We start from the raw sequence: 13,954 nt of genomic DNA on the forward strand, positions 1-13,954 counted from the left end.
TCAAATTAGATATGATTTGAAACCAAATTTTAATCAGAATTATTATTTGCATAAAAACGAATACAATATATAGGAAGAGGTAAAGGAATAAAAAATGGCGCTATGAAAACAAATCGTTAATGAATTAATTACATGTAAAAATTAGCAGATACATATGTGCAATTCTTTATTAATTTAAACAACGTTTCTGTTACAAGTAGGTATATCTGTATGTATACATACATTTCAACAAATGAATAAAATATTAAACATTCTACATTTTATGGCGCTCATATTTTCTTTCCTCTGATTAGGCTATGTATTTATTACAGACACGAGTATAGGAAACTTCGCAATTCATTCACTACGAATATCGAACATTTTTTTCAAAATTTCTAATTCTGCTTTACTCGATAACATCTATAATAAATAGCGGAGAACATGATACTCGAACTTAAGATAACAGAAATAGTAAAATTTCCTAGGAGTAGCATATCCGCCGAATCCATCCATATCGTGAATACTCTCGCTGAAAATTCAAATGAATATTTTCATGCTGTTTCGTTTGGACTGTTCTCAATATCGACAGCTGTCTTTGTTTCAATATCGATGACTCACTCAGATTAGTAAAAGCAGAGATAAACCAAGTAATTGGTGACACTGTATCTGCGTTCTTGGCTCGAAAAATCGCAAGTAATTGAACGACTTTGCTAGAGAGAGAAATCGGTGTGCACGCTGGCTATAAATCGTTAAAAAATTCATTAATTATTTATATCTGGTACAAAATTTATCATTCATCTACATTTTTACTAGATATTAAGTAACTAACCGTCAAAAAAGTAAGAACAACCTTTGGAATTATCTGCAGTACAAAACATGTACTTATGGCAAAGTATAATAGCGTGACTAGAATAGAGAATGTGTTAATTTTATTTAAGTATTTTAAGACGAGAAAAATTAAAATATACTCTTGCAGAAGAATAACAGGATACTCTAAATACGACAATATTGAGTAGCCATTTGCATAGTTGTAACTAGTCATCACTGTATAGCTAGAATAGTTGGAATTAGAAATTAGAAATATACATATTCTGCATATTCTTCATATTCTATATATATACATATATGTACATACTACACACATATGTAATAATACAAATTCAGCTTACCTAGTTAGTTCCAATAAAAGACCTGCTATTGAGACTTGATCAGCCGATCTGGCAGAAAGCAAATTTAGAATTTGTGGAATTTTTAAAATAAAACACATGCCTATTGTTAAAAGGCTCAAAAAATCTGCTAATTGTTGGAGCAACATACTGTTTCAATCATTTATCCTTCTATTCTGATATCTATCTTACTTCATACATTGTGCAAAACAAATTTCACTTTCATTGCAATGTATACCCATTTATTGCATAATTCAGTAAATGATAAATACAATTTTATACAATTTTATCAAATAGTACGTGGCATATTCCCGAAAGATTTACTAATTCCATGTGTAATAAAACTTACATATGTATAAAAAATATACAGACATATCAGAAAACACTTTGATTGAATCAAATTCTACGAATGTTATCACTTTCAAAAACTATTGATATTTTTATTATATGTGATTTTGAACAATTCATTTACGAGCAATACGTTTATGCATTTCCGCGGGATGTTCAATAGAGAACTGTACAATGTTGTAATCACAATTCATGTGATACACAATGTATGTACATATGTATATACAAAGAACTTTTCTTCGTATAATTCGATGTAAATTTGTTGATATTTGGATTTAGTAGGAGATACTTATGTGTCACATCCATTAAGGCTGAGACACGTATATGTATGTGCACACGCGCTCAGTATAACTACATAATTTATAATCTCTTGTTTAAAAAGCTTCCGCCCTCAGGTATGTGTTACACTTGCGCAATCGCGTTTACGAGGAGAATGAATATGCATACATTATTAATGTAATTAGAATTCATAACCGTAGGTCTAACAGCATTCGGAATCGTTGACTGTGCTGCACTGAAGTACCGTCATCACGCCGTAGCACGTTAAAGAAACAGCGATGTAGCTAGAGCAGATCGTGACCGTAGTGTCATCGAATGATCGAATACCGCGTTTATCTAGATTGGTCTACATTTCAGTAAATTTTGTCTAGGGACATTTATTAAAAGGTAAATAGAGACCTGCACTTATTCTGTCGGAACTAGGTATGTATAGGGAATTTCGAATAAGTTTGTACTCATCCTGCCAAAAATGTAGTTAAGTGGGACTTCGAGCAGACGCCGCTAGTACCGAAGGAACGATAGAAGGTATATATATATATATATATATATATATGCATATGTACGCGCGCGCGCACATACACTTATGTATAGCATATATGCATACACACATACAGATCCTAGAAAGTACTCGAATGGAACTGTTCCTCGGGTATGACAGCCGGAATGTGGGAACAGAACTGACATGGAGTAAACCGTAACGTGAAGGATTCGTGTTCTGACTTTTAAATATCGATTTGTCTGGTCGCGAGAACGTTATGTGATAACAATGAATGATTTTACTATGCGCTGCTTCATCGGGGAAAATTCTGCGAATACAATCGCGTTGCAAGTAACCTAGCACAAGTACGTAAATTGGATTTTTCATTTTCGAAATGTCAAATGTAGTTCACTACTATCTACGACGCAAACATCAACCTTACCGGGATATGTTCAAGTATTCGTCATCGTACGACTTGCACTTTGATCAAGATATTTCGAACATTTCGTTCTATGAGTAGATAGCTATAAGATAAATCACACCGAAGAATGTCGTGATTCTTATCCGTACTGTACCGACGTGCGTTTTAATTTTTTCCGAAATCAACTTCAACGTATCTCCTTTCATTGCTTATGTATGTATCGTATGTAGTACCACATATTCTTTGACAGTATCAAAAATCGAATATTTTTCGTAAAAGTATCTCTCTTGCCAACATTTCTTGGCTCGCGTGCATTCACGTAGTCCTTTTCAGTTTTTCCTCCTCGAGATGTAAGGTACATACTCTACGACGTTCTACCATCGAGGAATCGAAAGCTAACAAGTTATTAGAGAATTATTAAATCGCATTGCATATTTTTGTCTCTCAAGAAGTATCATTGATTTTTTTTTTTTTTTTTTTTTTACGTAAACGATCACTTTAATCTCACAATTTGACCAATTAATTAATAGTCACAAAAAGTTTTGTAACACATCGATTTCGGTTTCAGAAGTATACTAGAGCATAAGTGTTCTTTAAATGTCCTTGCAGTTTCATATTCAGAATGGACCATGTGAAAAGTACAACCACATATCTAAACATGAAGGTCATCAAACACTTGCGCATTGCTCGTAATTGCTATTTTCAGGTAACAGTATTTTTCATGGGTATCGAAGTCAAAGATACAAACTATTTATAAAATTATTCTACAAGATTTAAAAATATATCCATCTAACCTGGATCATCTAAAATGAAACTTGTTTGTAACATTATAGGGAATAATGTGGAACTTTCAAAAGTTTTGGCTACTGTAAATCCTCTAGCAAACGAATAATTTAAAGGCATTGAGATGGACTCTCCGCCATCATGTTCTTTAAGCGCTACTGGACCTCTCAGTGAACTTGGTAGCAGCGGAATTGGAGGGTCCATTTCTAGCGATTCTGTACGAGCGCATCTTGCAATCGAGGTATAACTTAGCATGGAACATTGTTAATATTTAAATAAGATTAATGACTAAAATGTATATGCATTATGATTCCATAAAACGTTCTCTGTTTGTTCTAGATGCAAGAAAGTGATATAGAAAGTAAGTCTTTGTCACAAGATTCTTTCGATTATTCGGATGGTATGTGCGGTGAAAACTTCAACACGCTAAAGAAAGGACCAGGTTGGCCAGATGCGGATGGAAAACTAGAAGTTGAAGTGGTCGATGTAGCTATTAAGCCACCACCAGAATTTCAAGACAGTCCCTCTCCACCTAACTCTGAATCTTCGTCAGCACCGATTCTTAGTTACGCACGATTAATGAGACAAAAAATCTCGCGATTGATAGACGATTACGCGGACAGCTTTGTACAATCTACGATTGAGGAAGCGTTAATAATATCTTGCAGGATATCATGGCCCGAAGGAAGAATAGCGCCTGCGACGAACAACGTACCGGTGATTATTCGTAGCATACACAACCCGAAACGTCTTTGGGCAACGGATTTATTGACTCCTTCGCCATGTCAAGGGGCTACTACGTTGATCACACCGTATAACACTTTAAATCGTCCAAATTCACGATGTTCTTTAGCTTCCTCGCGTTTATCCAGTTCTCATAATTCGATAAATACCTCAGGTTTGAGTCACAAGGTGGACGATAGCAGTTTCATAACTTCTGCTATGTCACACGATGTTCTGACAACCAGTGAAATCAGCGACATGTACAATGTGCCCTTCGACTCTGACATTTACACTGTACCAATAGATGTAGTTAGACCTTTGCATGACCTCAGAACACCGCAAAGGCCTAAACGTCATAGACATCATCGCAAAAGAAGAAGAAATGTATCCGCTAGTTCTCAGAGCGAATTAGAAGCCCATATTCAGCAGGCAAGACATTATTGCGGTAAGCCTCGTGCTATTACCCATGTTATTAAATCTCAGAGACTATTATCCGATGTATGTTGTAACGAAAGTGGAAATGGGAAACGTCACAGTGTACCAGGAACTTCTGGCCGACATGGATCTCGAACATCTAACAGCCACATGCATAATATCGGCGAGCCAATTCATATGACTTTACACGAAGTGCGTCAATATTTACAAACATTATATTCCAGTTCCAGTGATTCTAGTGAAAATAAAATTAAACGCGATAATAAGGCTCCGATAAGTCACACACCCATAAACTTTCCAATGCCAAAAGGTATTAGTGTAAATAATAACAATAGGTATAGTAATCCTCACACGGACGTGCCGACGGATATTCCAATTTCAAACAAAAATAGCAATGGACTGATTCATAATAATAACAATAACAACAACAACAACAACAACAACAATAACAACAACAATAATAATGGTAACGTTAAGAAGCATAAAAAGAATACGTTTGTTAGTATTAAACATAAGAAAGCAAAAGATGAGCCACATAAGGAGAAAGTTGATTCTGAAAGGGAAAAAATGAAGAAGAGTCAACGAAATTTCTCGTTAAATTTGAAGCAAACACTTTGTAATATCTTTAGATTCAGGCGTTTGGGTTCTCCGGACCATTTTGTAGAGAAACGAAATAGCATTGTACAGGGTGAGATTGTAGAAGAAGAGGAGGGCGTCGATTCTGACCAACATGCTAATAATAATAATACCACTACTACTGCTACTGCTACTACAACTACAACAACAACTACTACTACTACTACAACTACTACTACTACTACTACTACTACTATTACTACTACTACTACTACCTCGGAGGTAGATTCCTCTGTACAAAAGCTACCTTTTTTTAAGCGTGCATTACCGCCGTTGCCGAAAAGTAATGGACATGTAGGTGTTGAACAAGCGGAAGATGCACTTACAACAGTAGTGTCCAAATGCGAGAGTCCAACTTCTGTCCAACAAATACCTGCGCCTCCATCAAAAGTTGAGGATGAACCGACAGAAGATACTAGCATGGATTTTGCTGCTAGTATTGAGAAAGTGAAAGATGTACGTAATTTATATTTCCTTAAATAATAATATACTGACCATATGCTTATACATACATTAACTCTTTCGTGGCTGAACGATCGTCTCGAGAATCGTTTATTCTATCTCGTTTTTGCCTCGTCACAGTTAAGGAGGCTTCTAACGCAACGTCGCGTTATGCGCAAGCGAGACGTGCCAATATACAATATATATTCTATTAGTCACAAAGGGGTTAATTAGGATTAATTGATGTTGCGATTAATAAATTATGTTTAAAACAGTACGGATGGTATTGGGGCCCAATATCTGGTGAGGCTGCAGAGAAGATACTTTCAAATGAACCAGATGGGTCATTCATTGTGCGAGACAGTAGCGATGACCATTATATTTTCTCCTTATCCTTTAGACTCAACAGTTGCGTACGACACGTAAGAATAGAGCACGACCAAGGTAACTATTATGTTTTCATCGAAACGATTCTTTCAACGTCTATGTATTTTAACGTACACTTTTTGTCTCGTCGATACAGGTAATTTCAGCTTTGGAAGTTGCACGAAATTCAAATCCCATACGATTGTTGATTTTATCGAAAACGCTGTAGAACATTCGCGTAGCGGACGTTATCTGTTTTTTCTTCATCGACGACCAGTCTTAGGTCCGATGCGCGTACAACTTCTCCATCCGGTGTCGAGATTTAAACAGGTTCAAAGCCTGCAACATACATGCAGGTTCGTTATTTTAAAAATGGTACGCAGGGATCTTATTCCAACTCTACCTTTGCCACGACGGCTCATCGATTATCTGAGCACGCCACATTACTACAGCGAGCAATTAGCCGAACAAGATGACAGAGCTGAATCTCCTGTCAGTTCTTCGACCGGTGAATTAGAGAAGATTTGTTTCACGCCACAGGGCCTATCGTGAGGTACAAATAATGAATCTTCTGTTCTTTCGTCTTTGTAAATATTTCGTATCGTTTCATATTAGATATCATTTAAAACGCATCATTTCGTACAGCTTTTATTTCTTATGATTCTAGTAAACAGTATCATGATGGAATATAAAAGTTGACTGGTAGTTTTTGCATGTGTTATAGATTCATCTCAACAATCTTAACAATAACATATGACATTTCATTGAAAAGAAGGGTAATCCGTTCCATGCAGGTCATACATAGGATTATGAACGATGTAGTTATTCGCATAAAAGTGCCCAAAGGTAAAAGACGAAAAGTAAAATTCGTTGATAATTTATTTTCGATTTGTCTTTGCACGTTTAACTTACAAATTTCTTAGTTGTTTATACTTTAGAGTTCCTGTTTGTTTTAAACAGACCACGTTATGATACGATTTAACGCAATGAACATACATACTGATTCATTTATACTGATGCATATATGTAATTGAACAACTCCTTCTTGGGTGCCATATACAGTTTACATAGCTACTTTCAGACGTACATTAAACTTGTAAATATTATCGCTTTTATTGAATTCCAAGTAACAATGAATTATCTTTTCGCCAGAAAGTATTCAATTACACGTTATATTGATTCTTATAAGATTTTACATAAGCGTTTTAATACAGTTAAAAAAAAAAAAAAAAACAATATAAATATAGTCAATCTGTATCTTCTTATATTCAGCATTTCGTTCCCATTAAATGAAGAATACAAGATTGGTGTATAGTTTCTAATATATGCCGCAGCACCTGCAAACAATTACGAAAAAAAAGGCAAAGTAGGATAGCATTACATTTAGAATTCATTCTCGGACATGCAGTGTGTCTGACTACAGATAGGAGAAAAATCTAAAGATTGATTTCAGGTACATTAAACTAATGTAGAATGAAAATCCAGAATATCGAAATTGCGGTGAAGCTTTCGTTTATTATCAATTAGTGTAGGCATTTAAGAACAGATCAAATTCGCCCGAAACTCGAAAAATCATGCGACAACATTATTACCAGCACAAAGTTCGTGACAGCAACGGTCAGGCAAAGGGAAAAGAGCATCAACTATCATAGTCATTGTCCGCGAATTAGGTGTGATGGAATTTAAACCGCAACGGTGCGACTTTAGACGCTTATAATTAACAAACGAGGGTCTAGAACGCGATTTCTTCATTCTTCATTTTCATCTTACTTGGATGCACAGAATTACCCTTCAGATTCTACAATTCCTATTTGTTGATGGAACGCATTTCGTATAAATCAGTTATACCCTGTCTTTTAACTGTAGAAAATTCCAATAATTAATCAGTTTACAGAGTTGAATCGCATCTTAAGTTTAGATGTAGCTGCCACAGACTGATTAACTTAATCAATGGAAATATTTAACGAATTAACGGAATCATTAATATAGTAGCAACAGTTTCTGTTTAAGATTCTGATCGATCATATTTTCTTATTAGTTATTATAATTACGAGCGATCGTTTCCGAGGGTAAGAGATACTTTGGATTTTCTGCGTCTTTGATTTACATAACATATATATGTATGCTACTTCATAGCGATCGAAGAGCCTTTTTATACCAATATACATACACGTTGCATACTACTTAATTTCGTAGAGTACTACTAAATTGCCAAATAAGCTTTGAGTTCTACTAAACTTATCTACAATTTCTGATACATTAGCTAGGTATGCTTTTGTGATTTCTACCTTTAATGTACGAGGAGTAATAATCGTTACTATAATGTACAATTTTCTGCATCGTATTGCATTTGTTGCAATAGTCAATTTTGAACTAAATAATAAGATTTAATATCTACCTTGACAGGTGAAAATATCTTTTGTTAAAACTGGTTAGCGGCTGGTGCTATGTATGTAAAAATGATAAATTATGAAATTTTGATTCCTTAAATTATATGGTTAAATCCAGGTAATGGAAGTTACCGTTTATTCTTGTGCTCAGATAAATTTAACAGAATAACATTGTGCAATGCACTCAATCGAACGTAGCTGTATTATAATTAATTTTATTCTATTTACATAGATAAGGTTTTGTAAAAATTCAATTCTCGCATTATGCTTTATTTACAATCAACATGTAAAATTTAGCTCATAACTTGATGTTTAAGAACTAATATAAATTGAACAAAAGGTTCTTAAATGGAGGAGGTTCACAATTTTGAATAACCAAATGGACGAAAATGTCGAGAAGTTTTACATAAAATTTAGTAAACCGTAACGATATATATTTTTGTTTCTGTCTCATTCCTGAAGAAGCGTACAATCTCATCTTCAGAAATAGTGACATTACTCTACTGTAAGAAATTTGTATTCTTTAATGTTAGGTCAGGACACTATACAAGAAACGCTAATATAAAAATAGATTTTCCAAGGAGAGAGATGGTTTTTGTACAGAATGTGTACCGACTGTTGCATTAGACATATTGATTGAAATATTTTCCATTTAACGCATGTTTAAATTATTTTCCCCGTGCAGCTTCATAGACCATGGAATAGCGTTGACTACGTATCGTATTGCTCAGACATTTTTCATTTGCACTTTTATGAACATCATAATACCACACACAAGACAAATTTTATACTCAATACTCTCGTGGTAGGTTTTGCAATACCAATTATCATTACCGAATCGTCTAAGGAGACTAAATCTAAGAATGGATCTAAATATATGTGAAGCATGTGCGTATACTTACCGATTAAAAGCACCGCGATACCTCAGTCACAAAGGGAGGAGGTACATCAAGCAGGAGTAATACCATTTTATAAACAAATGTATTTTACATTAATATAAGTTGCACATACGTATTCTTACGAAGGAATTAGTGTTACTGAAAAGTATCGATGCTTTATTTAATTATATTTTATTATTAACATTAACCTTTTTAAAAAAAGAAAACAAAAAAATATGATAATTCTATGCCAAACATCATTGAAAAGTCCATACATTAATACAACATTAATGCAAAAAATAATTCGTTTGCATAAAAATTTATACGTATATCGAAGGAGAAGTGTGTTATCATGAATAGTTTTGTACTTTTATAATGCTTTCCGAGCGAAAGTATACTAAACGAATGAATTAAAAATTCAATGTACACTTCTTATAATGAAATGTGATATTACTGTTAATGTGTAAAAATTCGTAATAAAATTGTACATCCTCCGAAAAAGAGAGAAAATTTAGGAGTAATCGGAAGATACTGTGAAATCCTCGAAAAAAATATAAGCATTCTTCCAAACAGAACACATTTGAATCTGATCATGAAGATGCATAATCCAATCGAATATTTAATTGGGATACTTGTGCAATCGATACTGATAACAAAAGATGTCATTGGCATAGAGTAATAATTTATTTATTACATACCAAAGTTTAGAATTATATTCAAAGTACAATATTGATTTGAATTCTCATCAAAAAGTTTGAATATCGCATTTCTATTGTATTCATTCTATAAAATAATTTGCGAATACGTTTCTGAATAAGGTAAAAAATGAATTTCGTTGAATTACATAGATATCAGGTTGCTACATAAATTCTGTTCGCCACGGCTTTCGTATATATATAAACTATAAACTATAAACTATAAACTATAAACAGGTGTACGTTAGAGCATGGACGGACAGAACTTATGCAGCAATCTAATATTAATAGGCATATGTGACAAACGTTCAAGGGTTACGCTTTCGAGAGATGGCAATATTATACTTTGGCTATGGTATTATATTTGGTACACATCGATCTTTATTATTGTTCGTTATACAATACAACTGACAAGTGCTAGTCATAAACGTTGCATTTTAAGTTGGACTTCAGTATTGTTTATAAATAAATATCACTTTACATCAGAAGACTTGTATTTATATTTTTTATCTTTCTGAAAAATGCGATCCAAAGATGATTCTACTAGAGTACGAGAACGATACACGATATAGTATATCTCCAACAATATAGTTAATGTATTTATGTATTTTTATGATTTAATCGATTCTAGTCTCATCTAATTTGTTACCAAGTTCGATGATCATTAGAGGCAAAGGATGCACGATAATCAAAAATCTATTGTGAAGTGTTTTAATTTTGTAAATACTTAAGATAATACACGACATGCTTTCAGCACGGATTAAAACGATTTCTTTTCTTTTAAAATGTATGTACAAGAATATGTGCAAAGCCTAAGTAAGTAAACAAACATCTGCACGATTTATTTAGAGACTAAAAAGTTACATTAAGAGATCGTGGATATCGCCGTGTTAAACATTTTTAACGATGCTTTCTCGTTTACTTGTAAATAAGCTATGAATTTTTATTTAAATTTTAAAATGTATAAACTCGATCGTACCTCGAAAATGTTTGATACATTCATTTAAAATGTTACTCTAGGTAATTTTTTCCCACGTAAAAAAATAAAACATTTAAACGCAATCAACTTTTCATAATAAGAATGCAATGATTCAAGGAAAAATCGCTTAATAATGATTACCAAATAATGTTATTATAATTTCCGTTTGAACCGTGCTCGCGTAGGTATACGAGAAAGATATTTTGTTTCCAACTAGTTTTTTTGACTAAAAACAAACGTATACGTATTCGATTACTCATGTTCTTACTGCAATGTTGAGAATAAAATACATTTTTTGAGACGAATACACTTTCAGGCAATGCTTTTATCTTAATGCAATATACACAACCATGGAATATTTATCTACAATCGCAATAACAATAAATTCAAATAAAATTTTATTTGAAACGCAACATATATTTTGCTCAGAACCGCGTGATATTTCGATTACAGATTTATAATCAATTGGTACAGAATTTAAGGTGGAATACCAAGCGTTTTTCTCACTAACCTTTGAGCAATTCTTTCAAATTCTACACGATTTTCCCTCCACATTTTTGCAGCATCAACATTTGCTCCACTTTCGTCATTTGGTTCTGCTAACATACTTACTACACTTAGCAATATTTTTTCCACGCTTTGAACTGGACTCCATCTTTCTGCACTACTTTCATAACCCATGGGGTCGTCACCGGGTGCATGTAATATACTTATACACACCCTTCCATCTGTATAAACTAAAAAACAAATTGATTACAAATTCTTTGGTATAATATACAACACGGTGTAGATCTCATGAATTTAAAAATCAATTTTTACTGTTTGGATGAAACATCTCACAGGTGAATTGCATTTTTGGCGGACTTAAAGGATAATCTGCAGGAAATATCAATTTTGCTGGAAATACACCACCTTCGAAGCACGTTCCTTCTGGGCCCCTGTAAACCGGCAGTGTGAGAGAATACACATATGTATGTATGTACAAAACGTAACACGTAACAAAAGAACGTACTTATGCATGATACAAGGGCAGAGCAGGAATACTATTACTTTTTAAAATAAAAGACAAAATGTGTTTATCGTTTCGCTACTTACGTGATTAAAGCTTCCCATTCGAAAAAGTTCTCCTCGTTGATCGGGCCAGCAATAATGCCCTCGGGTGGGTTTAAGGTTAACTCTGCAAGTTACGCGATATTCAATTTACATTACCGTTCGAAAATGAACAGAGAAGAAAAGCAAGCGTGTTATTTTGATGCGAAACTTGTAGCAGAGTGTGAAGGTGCATGATTACTAAAATCTAATTCTCACGTTTATACTCTGCCATTAATCGTCTTAGCGCAGAACCCGCCATTATTTCGGTCATGAATGAAGATCGGTATATAAAAAAGTAAATACGAATACTACGTAGGTACGTATGCACGTAGGTATTAGGTTAAAGCGGCGACGAGGAGCTCGACATATTCCTGACCCGGTCTAATTACTCGATACAAAGGTAAAAAAAAGGAACAATTTATTCGTAACGCGCTGTGCTACAGTATGCACAATGTCGACCCGAATGGTGTCAATACACCGTTTCAAATGGCGACAGAGGAACATAAATATTTAGCGGATATTATTAAAACTACTCATGCTACGTTGCGAGAAGAGGCTCAGAATTATGGTTCGGAGATCGCATGGAAGCGTCACGTGTCTCGTAAAGATGTTTTGCAGGTTCATTCAATTTTGCACCATTAAAATATGCCAATTTGACTTTCATTATACATATAACTTTCATCTCGTTCGATTCTTTATTGTTACTCTTGCGTTCATCTAGAATAGTATCGAAACATTTGGGTTCTAATGATTTAGCGTATTAATATTGTCCATTTTTTTAGAAATATGCTTGTTCTATGCAACAACTGGCAACCACGTATTGGGTAGAAAATAGCTTAAATACAGAATATGCAACTTGCAGGATCGAATGGATCAAATCTCAATGCGAAGAGTATTTTTTAAACGGTGGGAAACAGAAATACGACGAGAGAGAAGAAAGCATTAGGATAAAAATGGACAAAGATCTTGCGGATATTGAACCTTTTGTAAATTATAATTTCAATATTAAAAACGAGACAAACCATCTGGGTTTGGATATCTCTTTTCAAGAATCAAACAGAGAAATAACATTACTAGATGTAGGTAGTTGTTACAATCCTTTTCAAACATTGAATATGTTTGATGTAACTGCAATAGATTTAAATGGTATTCCAGACAAAGTTTTACATTGTGATTTTTTAAGTGTTCCCATTGGAACAAGAAAAATACTTTCTGACGATAAGCAAGAAATTTTGCAGTTAGCAGAAAATTCATACAAGGTTGTTGTATTTTCTTTATTCTTAGAATATCTACCATGTTCAAAACAGAGATACATTTGTTGCAAAAAGGCGTATAATTTGTTAGAATCGTCTGGCATATTTTTCATTGTAAGTCCTGACTCTAAACACGTCAATGCGAACGCTAAATTTATAAAATCGTGGAGATACGTATTAAGTAAATTAGGATTCATGAGAATAAAGTATGAAAAGCTACGGCATATACATTGCATAATGTTTAGAAAATGTGTGTTTAAACATGTTGCAGTAAGATGGGCAAATTTACAAATGTTAGCTAAGAATGATCCTTTGTATCAAGATCAAAACGCAATCTATATTCCCCAAGATTTTCGTAACGTATCTGGTGAAATTAAACAACGAGAAAAAGAGAATTACGATACAAATGAAATGATTTTTATGTTCAATGAATTACCTTTCGGTGAAACATGAAGAGAAAAAAACATGTTAATTTCCTAGCTTTAGGAGTGGAGAAAACAATTTATAATAAGAAAGTATAAATTATTAAAATTTTGAAATACTTTTCTGAAAATTCTTGCTTTTCTTTCGTTATACCTATCCTACTATTTGAAATTTTCCATAAAACAATGC

At 33.7% G+C, this 13,954-nt stretch overlaps 4 protein-coding genes and 1 long non-coding RNA gene across 8 annotated transcripts; 2 read left to right on the forward strand and 3 right to left on the reverse strand.

The window, feature by feature from the left end:
• Window positions 1-141: 141 nt before the first annotated feature.
• Window positions 142-2,075, reverse strand: LOC143188418 (solute carrier family 66 member 3). 2 transcript variants are annotated; one of them, XM_076392657.1, is made up of 4 exons: window positions 1,149-2,065; window positions 809-1,031; window positions 598-718; window positions 142-508 (listed from the first exon to the last, which is right to left on the reverse strand). In XM_076392657.1, exons 1-4 carry the CDS (start codon window positions 1,292-1,294, stop codon window positions 375-377), a joined length of 624 nt encoding a protein of 207 aa, XP_076248772.1. In that variant the 5' UTR covers window positions 1,295-2,065; the 3' UTR covers window positions 142-374. The 2 variants fall into 2 exon arrangements, with proteins under 2 accessions (XP_076248772.1, XP_076248771.1); XM_076392656.1 differs by having other exon boundaries at window positions 142-718; window positions 1,149-2,075.
• A 186-nt stretch (window positions 2,076-2,261) lies between these two features.
• On the reverse strand, window positions 2,262-2,834 carry LOC143188422 (uncharacterized). The gene is made up of 2 exons (XR_013003521.1): window positions 2,693-2,834; window positions 2,262-2,606 (listed from the first exon to the last, which is right to left on the reverse strand). It is a non-coding gene; the product is annotated as an uncharacterized LOC143188422 (long non-coding RNA).
• LOC143188414 (uncharacterized) lies at window positions 2,457-9,332 on the forward strand. 2 transcript variants are annotated; one of them, XM_076392645.1, is made up of 6 exons: window positions 2,457-2,615; window positions 3,240-3,377; window positions 3,505-3,695; window positions 3,794-5,704; window positions 5,965-6,133; window positions 6,213-9,332. In XM_076392645.1, the coding sequence occupies exons 3-6, from the start codon at window positions 3,579-3,581 to the stop codon at window positions 6,605-6,607; spliced, it is 2,592 nt and encodes an 863-aa protein (XP_076248760.1). In that variant the 5' UTR covers window positions 2,457-2,615; window positions 3,240-3,377; window positions 3,505-3,578; the 3' UTR covers window positions 6,608-9,332. The 2 variants fall into 2 exon arrangements, with proteins under 2 accessions (XP_076248760.1, XP_076248761.1); XM_076392646.1 differs by having other exon boundaries at window positions 3,281-3,377.
• A 1,970-nt stretch (window positions 9,333-11,302) lies between these two features.
• On the reverse strand, window positions 11,303-12,447 carry Ubc7 (ubiquitin conjugating enzyme 7). The gene is made up of 4 exons (XM_076392658.1): window positions 12,306-12,447; window positions 12,093-12,174; window positions 11,817-11,935; window positions 11,303-11,734 (listed from the first exon to the last, which is right to left on the reverse strand). The coding sequence occupies exons 1-4, from the start codon at window positions 12,358-12,360 to the stop codon at window positions 11,475-11,477; spliced, it is 516 nt and encodes a 171-aa protein (XP_076248773.1). The 5' UTR covers window positions 12,361-12,447; the 3' UTR covers window positions 11,303-11,474.
• An 86-nt stretch (window positions 12,448-12,533) lies between these two features.
• Samtor (S-adenosylmethionine sensor upstream of TORC1) lies at window positions 12,534-13,913 on the forward strand. 2 transcript variants are annotated; one of them, XM_076392654.1, is made up of 2 exons: window positions 12,534-12,707; window positions 12,872-13,913. In XM_076392654.1, exons 1-2 carry the CDS (start codon window positions 12,534-12,536, stop codon window positions 13,793-13,795), a joined length of 1,098 nt encoding a protein of 365 aa, XP_076248769.1. In that variant the 3' UTR covers window positions 13,796-13,913. The 2 variants fall into 2 exon arrangements, with proteins under 2 accessions (XP_076248769.1, XP_076248770.1); XM_076392655.1 differs by having other exon boundaries at window positions 12,570-12,707; window positions 12,952-13,913.
• Window positions 13,914-13,954: the final 41 nt, after the last annotated feature.

This window comes from Calliopsis andreniformis, chromosome 2 (assembly GCF_051401765.1).
Source record: "Calliopsis andreniformis isolate RMS-2024a chromosome 2, iyCalAndr_principal, whole genome shotgun sequence".
Taxonomy (NCBI): domain Eukaryota; kingdom Metazoa; phylum Arthropoda; class Insecta; order Hymenoptera; family Andrenidae; genus Calliopsis; species Calliopsis andreniformis.

What these genes read in the sequence shown, in the direction of transcription:
- LOC143188414 (XM_076392645.1), top strand. Translation starts at nt 3,579, where the DNA reads ATGGACTCTCCGCCATCATGTTCTTTAAGCGCTACTGGACCTCTCAGT. An exon ending in GAGCGCATCTTGCAATCGAG is followed by an intron (nt 3,696 to 3,793) that starts GTATAACTTAGC and finishes TGTTTGTTCTAG; the next exon opens with ATGCAAGAAAGTGATATAGA. An exon ending in GTATTGAGAAAGTGAAAGAT is followed by an intron (nt 5,705 to 5,964) that starts GTACGTAATTTA and finishes TGTTTAAAACAG; the next exon opens with TACGGATGGTATTGGGGCCC.
- Ubc7 (XM_076392658.1), bottom strand. Translation starts at nt 12,360, where the DNA reads ATGACCGAAATAATGGCGGGTTCTGCGCTAAGACGATTAATGGCAGAG. An exon ending in ATTAATGGCAGAGTATAAAC is followed by an intron (nt 12,175 to 12,305) that starts GTGAGAATTAGA and finishes CGTAACTTGCAG; the next exon opens with AGTTAACCTTAAACCCACCC. An exon ending in GAATGGGAAGCTTTAATCAC is followed by an intron (nt 11,936 to 12,092) that starts GTAAGTAGCGAA and finishes GCCGGTTTACAG; the next exon opens with GGGCCCAGAAGGAACGTGCT.
- Samtor (XM_076392654.1), top strand. Translation starts at nt 12,534, where the DNA reads ATGCACAATGTCGACCCGAATGGTGTCAATACACCGTTTCAAATGGCG. An exon ending in CTCGTAAAGATGTTTTGCAG is followed by an intron (nt 12,708 to 12,871) that starts GTTCATTCAATT and finishes CCATTTTTTTAG; the next exon opens with AAATATGCTTGTTCTATGCA.
- LOC143188418 (XM_076392656.1), bottom strand. Translation starts at nt 1,294, where the DNA reads ATGTTGCTCCAACAATTAGCAGATTTTTTGAGCCTTTTAACAATAGGC. An exon ending in CTTTTATTGGAACTAACTAG is followed by an intron (nt 1,032 to 1,148) that starts GTAAGCTGAATT and finishes CAACTATTCTAG; the next exon opens with CTATACAGTGATGACTAGTT. An exon ending in TTGTTCTTACTTTTTTGACG is followed by an intron (nt 719 to 808) that starts GTTAGTTACTTA and finishes AACGATTTATAG; the next exon opens with CCAGCGTGCACACCGATTTC.